Consider the following 7,925-nt stretch of genomic DNA (forward strand, 5'->3'; position numbering starts at 1 on the left):
AAATGCTCTGCAAGTAGGCGTCCTGTCTCCCCAATGTAGGGGAGACCGCATAGGAAGCAACGGATACAGTAAATGACATGGGTGGAAGTGCAGGTGAAACTTTGATGGATATGGAAGGCTCCTTTGGGTCTTGGACGGATGTGGAGAGTGGGGGGGAGGAGCAGTAGATGTGGGCTCAGGATTTGCAATTCCTGTGGTGGCAGGGGAAGGTACCAGGAGGGAAGGATGGGTTGGTGGGGTGTGTGGAGCTGACAAGGAAGTCGCAGATGGTCTTTATGGAAGGTGAATAGGAGCGGAAAGGGAATTACATCTCTGGTGGTGGGGTCAATTCGTAGGTGGCGGAAATGGTGGAGGATAATGCAATGTATACAAAGGTTGATGGGGTGGAAGGTGAGAACCAGGAGAGTTCTGTCCTTGTTTGGTATTAAGGTGGGGTTTGAGGGCGGAGGTGCTGGAAGTGGATGAGATGAGCTAGAGGGCATCATCAACCATGTGGGAGGGGAAATTGTGGTGTTCAAAGAAGGAGGCCATCTGGTGTGTTCTGTGGTGGAATTGGTCCTCCTGGGAGCAGATCTGGTGGAGGCAGAGGAATTGGGAATAAGGAATAACGTTTTTACAGGACAAAGTGTGGGAGGAGTTGTAGTCTAGGTAGCTGTGGGAGTAAGTGGGTTTGTAGAAGATGTCAGTGTTAGTCAGTCATCGTTGATGGAGATGGAGAGATCCAGGAAGGGGAGGGCATTGTCTGAGATGATCCAGGTGAACTTAAGGTTGGGGTGGAATGTGTTGGTGAATTTGATGAACTGTTCAACCTCCTCATGGGAGCATGAGGTGGCGCCGATATAGTCACCAATGTATCGGGAAAAGGTGGGGATTGGTGCTGGTGTAACTGCGGAGGATGGACTGTTTCACGTAACCGACAAAGAGACAGGCATAGCTGGGGCCCATGAGGGTGTCCATGGCTACCTCTTTTAACTGGAGGAAGTGGAAGGATTCAAAAGAGAAATTGTTGAGGGTGAGGACCAGTTCAGCCAAACAAATGAGAGTGTCAGTGGAAGGGTACTGGTGGGGACCTCGGGAGAAGTAAGGAAGGCTTGGAAGCCCTCGTCATGGCAGATGGAGGTGTAGAGGGATTGGATGTCCATGGTGAAGATGAGGCATTGGGGGCCAGAGAAACAAAAGCCTTGGAGGAGATTGAGGGCATAGGTGGTGTCCCGAACGTCACGTCTTGCAGCTTCTCCAGTAGGTCCATCCACATACTGAGTAAGAAAATTTTCTTGCACACTTATAACAAATTCCTGTCTATCCAAGCCCTTAACACAATGGCAGTCCCAGTCTATGTTTGGCAAGTTAAAATGGCCTTACCACTACAATCCTATAATTCTTACAGATGTCTGAAATTTCCTTACATATTTGCATCTCAATTTCCTGCTGACTGTTAGTGTGCCTGTAGTACAATCACAATAAGATAGTTATCCCTTTCTTATTTCTCAGTTCCACCCAAATAACTTCACTGGATAAACTCCCAGGAATATTCTCCCCAAGTACAGCTGTAATGTTATTCCTAACCAAAAATGTCTCTCCCCCTCCACTTTTGCCCCCCCCCCCACTTTCTATTCTCCCTTTGACAACTATACCCTGAAACATTAAGCTGCCAGTTCTGTCCTTCCCTGAGCCATGTTTCTGTAATAGCTGTGATATCCCAGTCCCATGTTCCCACCTGCTCTGAGTTCATCTGCCTTTTCTGTTCGGCCTCTTGCACTGAAATAAGTTCAATTTGATTTATCAGTCTTACCTTGTTCTCTTAACTATTTGACTTACTCCTCTTCTCCACTGTACCAGCCTCAGATTTATCCCTTTGCTCACGATCTCTCTGGGTCCCATCCTCAATGCCCCAGCCCCCCCACCCCCACCCCATCCTTACTCGTTTAAAGCCTTCCAAGTAACACTAGCAAATCTCCCTGCTAGGATATTGGTCCCTTTCCAGTTTAGGTGGTTAGAGGTTATTGTGAGTTCAGAAGAAGGCATGAGGTGAAAGGAATGTGAAGGGGAAGAAAAATCTGATGGGGCACTGCTGCCCTTGAATGTTGAAGCCTTTAAGTTTGTTTTATTTGCTGTTCATTTCAATACTCTTGAAAAATGACTCGTTAGATTTTTTAACTACAGGGGGTATTGTTTTCATAAATATGGGCATAACTGGCTAAGCCACCATTTTTGCTCATCCATAATTGCCCAGAGGGCAGCTAAGATTCAAACATATTGCTATGGGTCTGGACCAGGAAAGGATGGCAGATTTCCTTCCCTAAATGTTATTAATGAACTAAATGTTTTTTACAACAATCGACATAATCGCCATGTGGCTATCTTTTTCAGTGCGCATAAATGCAGGTCTAATTCTTTGCATCTTAGGTAGACATCGTCATGATTCTAGGTTTTTGCACTGGAATTTTTCAGTTTCAATGTCGCTGGACATTCCATAAACAGATCCTGTGTCCCCGGCAGACAATAGAATGTTATTATTTGAGATGCAAATAATAGCCAGAAAGGAATTCATATTCCCTATGGAATGCAGAAACAGTTTCTAATAATCAATCAATCAGCGGCAATAAAGTTTCATTTTTGTGACAGGCCTGCCATTGTTATGAATTTGTGCTCCAAGACCTACTTTCACCTGATATCATCCAGTGATGATGATTGTTGTAATTTCCTAAATGCCTTTCATCTCTTGACTGTAAAGTGCCTTTGAAAAGCCTTCCAAAATTTCATTTATAATGATAAACATATTAATCAATGTGTTTATCAATTCAGTCAATGTCTGCATAGCTTGGTTATCCATTAACAATCCTTCAGCCTTACTGCTGAAGATTGAAAGTAGGCTTAGTTACTCTCCTCCTATGCAAATACATGCAGAACCACTCACTGTTCATTTGTATATTACTAGCTAGCTTTAACTTGAACCCAAATTTTATCTGTGGCCTCCATGATCTTTTGCAAAATTATACAGTGTATGATCTGGATAATTATAGGATTTTCACCTGAAAGACAATTATAAGATGTAGATATTACAATAGTGTGTTAAAAGTTTTTAAAAGCTTTTTAAAAGTTTTATCTTGTCTATCCTGGTATTGACTTTTTTTTTAACCGGCTTGAGATCGTTATTCCTCAGCTGTTAGTCTTTTTTATCCGTTTTGTTAATTTAATTCCTTCCTATACATAAGGAATTTTACATTTCTTCAAATATATACAGATAAAAACAAACTGCATGATTTAGAATACAGTAATTGTTTCTGAATATTGTCTGCATTTGAAGTTTCATGTGCATCACATTTGGTAAAATACACAGCTAAGTCAAAGAATTCATTAAAAATATGTCACTTTTAGGGTGAAGAAAAGATCAGAACTTATTGGAGCTTTTAAAATGGATCCCCTTTACCTAAAGCACGATCATCAGGACTCTGGTATTTTTTGGATTACTGTTGGCTAAATTATTTTGGAATTGTACAGTTAATGGAGCTGATTGTTAATCTTTGTCTGAAAGAACCTCACATTATTATAATATTGAATCAATTGGAATTGTGCATAACTGTCAAGTTTCAAGGTGTAGTTATATAGATTATTTGTTAAACTAAGAATAAGTACCTTGTCCATAACAGCAATATTTTGAGAAAATAGTGTCATTAAGTTTTTTTTTCTTCTAAATAATAAGAACCATAACAATTTGCATTTATTTAAGGAGGGAACAATTAAAAATGTGGCAACCTTGTGGTGATCATAATGGCTTTGACCTTCACAGTGTTTAATATGATTAATTTACAGCTCATCCAGGACTTTTTTATTCACTTGGGGAAATATGGGCATTGCTGGCTGGGCAAACATTTATTGCCCATCCCTAGTTACACTTAGGAAGGTTGTGCTGAACTGCCTCCTTGACCCACTGCTGTCCTTGTGTTGTAGGTAGACTCCCAACATTGTTAGGGAGGGAATTCCAGGATTCTGATCCAGGAATACTGAAGGAAATGGCAATATTTTTCTTGAGTCAGAATGGTTAGTAGCTTGGAGGGGAACTTGCAAGTTGTGTTGTTCTGATTTAACTACTACCTTTGATCTTCCAGTTGGAATTGGTTGTGGGTTTGGAAGGTGCTATCTGAGGGTTTTTGGTGAATTTCTGCAGTGCATCTGATAAATGGTACACACTGCTGCACTAAATGTTGGTGGTGGAGTGACTGAATATTTGTGGATTACCTCAGACATGTAGTTAAAATAATTAGAAGGTAATTGAGAGATGAAAGTAAGTAATGGTGAGGTAAAACTTGGTATTATTAACATAATTTTGAATCTCATGTCATCTCTTTGGTTACCTGATGTGCAACATGTGAATGAAAAATAGAGAACCTTCAGATATAACATTATGGAAGTGGGAAAAAAAACCCAGTGCAGGAGACTTCCAGGAGATAATCAAATGGGTTGAGGGGATGCTGGCTGAGTGGTAGCATTATTTGACTTACAATCTAATCAAGTACAGACTAGTGCTTTGTGAACACAGGTTCAGATCCCACCATGGAGTCACACATAGTACAAAAGAAGATGACTGTAACGAAAACAGAAGTTGCTGGAAAAGCTTAGCAAGTCTGGCAGCATCTGTGCAGAGAAATCAGAGTTAATGTTTCAGGTGCAGTGATCCTTCCTCAGAACCAGAAGTTAGTTGTAGTTGTTAAAAGTCAGTCATCTCAGCTCCAGAGTTACAGTCTCCATTTAGTCATGCAGGCCTAGGAACGCAACTCCCCTGCGCAGGTTTGGGGCAACAAGCTCACTCCCCCTTACCCAGTGTTTGGCTACAATACCACTTTCCCCGATCCTAAGAGTATAATCATACACCCTATGATCTGTTACTGAAATATCATCACCATCCCCTCCTTTCCCACCCCAACTAGAACTTTCAATCCTCCCTCAACCTGTTTAGCATAACTTCCGATACTTGCTGGTACTGTACCTGAGAGCCAACGGAAAGGGTGGAGGGATGGAACAGGAAGGGAAAAGCAGAAGGAGAGGGGATATAAAAGGGAAGGCCAGAAGTAACTTCACAGAGGTTGGTATCCTGTCACCATTTCACCCTTAATTTACACGTGTAGAGTCCTTGACACTGATACAGCTTCCTCAGAGCCAGCTGTCAGAGAGAACAGAACCTCTGACATTTCTGCTTACATCTGTCAAGCCAGGCTCCTCGATCAGACCAAATTAACAGCCCCAAGCAGGGAACTCAGATTCTCTGGGTCCATCTGGCTGACTTTATTACAATCACTACAGGAGGGAAGAAGAGCAAGAAAGGAGGAGAAGAAGCTTTGAAGAGAGAATGGGAGATGAGGAAAGGCAGGAAGGTAGAGGAGAAAGGTAGAGGGGGTGAGTACGCAGAATGTCAGTGCAAATGGGTAGTGAGAAGGACAGGGGTCTGGAGGGAAGACCAGAGGGTCCAGGACAGAGGTAGAAAAGGGAGGAATCAGAGTGTGTGGAGAAAGGGGAAGCAGTGCAGTGGGTAGGCTGAAGTGTAGTAGAGGGGAAGACAGGGGAAAGCTAGAGGAAATGGGAGAACCGAAGAGAGGAAATGGAATGTGAATTACGACCATAGTATATAACAATGAATGTGTTATATTGTATTATAGAAACTAATGATATTAATTATAGTACCAATATAACTAATACTGATAATACTATAATGATAACTATAGTGATTTATTAAACAAGTACACTTGTAACTGGGAATTAAACATTTGAAGTTCCAACAATATTTAAAGCTTTGTCAGGTTCCCTAGACCTGAAAGAGATCATAAATTGTTTTTTTAAGTAATATTTTCTTGTTAAATTTTAAAATAGACTTTGCTAGATAAAAATTTAGCTACTGTCAATCTCATGACACTTGTTGACAGCATTTTCTGGTAAGCTCCAGCACTGATTTACAAAGGACAAAAGCTAAAATCATCATCATCCTGAAATGTGACACCCTTGCATTGTGTGGATTTTGCAGTTCACAAACACAAGGACCAGCTGACATGATGTTGCCCTAGCAGTGTCTTACAACATAGGGAGTGCAATCAATATATTATGCCTGAAGAGGTCCTAATGCCCCAAAATTCTATACATAGAACAATGTCCCTGGTCAAAATTATAAAAACTCACTTGTTAAGTAGAAATTGATTCATCTAGAAACCGTGTCACAGACAAATTAACCCATGCTTGAGTGTGGAATCAGCAGTTACTGTTAACATCAGTCATCTAATAATCTAAGGTCAGCTGGACTCCAGGTTGATCTAAGCCTGCCTCATGTCTCAGGTTTTTCAAAGCACGGTTTTCAGTATATATCCACCTGAAAAGTCTACCAACCTCATTGATAAATCTTCAACGAGTATGAAAAGATAAATTCTGGCACAAAATACTGCCTTCAGTCAATTGCATCCGACTGTATCTCTATTCCTACAGAAAATAACCTCCAACACTGATTTTATGGACTCAGACAAAATTAAATGAATTGATGTCCATCCTGTTGAATATCAAATTATACTTAATTGAAACCCCTTTTCTTACATGCCTGTCCTGTGTTTGTGTGTGTGTCTCTCTCTCTCTCTGAAAGTTTGTTGTGAATAATTTTATTTGAAGTGAACTTCACAAGTAGATAATTTCAAAAGGGGAAAGAAATAAGCAAAATCATAAAACAACTGTGTTATGGCAATAAGAAGAGAAAAGTAAAAATATTCAATATTTTCCTCACCTGTTCTAGAACAGCATTATGTAAATAATATTTCCAAATTCAGTTTAAACCTGATGTAATCACTTTTATGATCCCTGTGGGATCTATAAACCCCCCAAAAAAACAAATTTACCAAACAAAATCTAATAGAAGACTACTTTATGTGACTTTTATTTTAGCATGTATTAAAATCCATGGTAACTTGAAAATAAATTATGCAGTTGAGGTCATTTCAAACAATGGGTTACATCTGGAATAACATACAGCAAAGATAAATTTTATCGATCTTATAGCCTGCCCAATTTTCTACCCTTGAATCTTCTTCAGGCAGAAGTCCAATTATTTTCCTTCAAACGTTTATCCATTTCTCCCAGGCAACACTTTCCATGTAAAGAGAGTTCTACCTGTACAAAGCTGCACACAATAGCATACTTCTTTCTGGAACTGTCTTAACTTCTGGGTTCCATTGGTTTCATGCATGAGAACTGCCTTTGCAGTTTCCTCTTACAGTCTGCAACTTGGTCTCCATACTTTAATTTTTGGTTGATATTGTTTTCAGGCCAACATGGCTCACCAGGTCACAGGGACCAATATTTCTTAGAATTTGAAAATTATAATGGATTCCTTACAACTGATACAATACTTGAAAGTTCTCAGTAATAATTACAGAATCCCAAAACATTTTGATGTAGTTACACATTTTACTAAATGGTACTGTTTCTAGGTCAAAGGCTGTCACATGTTAATGTGCATTTTACTTCATATACTTTGTTTGAACCTCTGATGTATTTGCATCCAATCATTTGAGGCTGCATTGTAGTATTACAGCAAATGAGTCACATTTTACAGTAACTATTCTCTTTGTTCTGTGCTTTCAGTACTCATCACTGATTATAGGGTGAGTACCATTAAAGCATTTCTAAACCATAGTAATGTGAAATAGCCTCATAATTGGGGATATAATTTTCAGAGCTGAAAATGTGTTGCTGGAACAGCGCAGCAGGTCAGGCAGCATCCAAGGAACAGGAGAATCGACGTTTCAGGCATAAGCCCTTCTTCAGGAATGAGGAAAGTGTGTCCAGCAGGCTAAGATAAAAGGTAGGGAGGAGGGACTTGGGGGAGGGACGTTGGAAATGCGATAGGTGGAGAGAGGTCAAGGTGAGGGTGATAGGCCGGAGTGGGGTGGGGG

At 40.3% G+C, this 7,925-nt stretch overlaps 1 protein-coding gene across 3 annotated transcripts in view; it reads left to right on the forward strand.

The window, feature by feature from the left end:
- Positions 1-7,925, forward strand: part of ddc (dopa decarboxylase) — a 110,812-nt gene that overhangs the window by 68,359 nt on the left and 34,528 nt on the right. For all 3 annotated transcript variants that reach the window (XM_043690111.1, XM_043690110.1, XM_043690113.1), the window contains exons 10-11: positions 3,379-3,455; positions 7,615-7,634. In XM_043690111.1, coding sequence (XP_043546046.1) covers positions 3,379-3,455; positions 7,615-7,634 — 97 coding nt within the window. The remainder of the gene's footprint in view (positions 1-3,378; positions 3,456-7,614; positions 7,635-7,925) is intronic.

The sequence above is a fragment of the Chiloscyllium plagiosum genome, chromosome 5 (assembly GCF_004010195.1).
Source record: "Chiloscyllium plagiosum isolate BGI_BamShark_2017 chromosome 5, ASM401019v2, whole genome shotgun sequence".
Lineage (NCBI taxonomy): Eukaryota > Metazoa > Chordata > Chondrichthyes > Orectolobiformes > Hemiscylliidae > Chiloscyllium > Chiloscyllium plagiosum.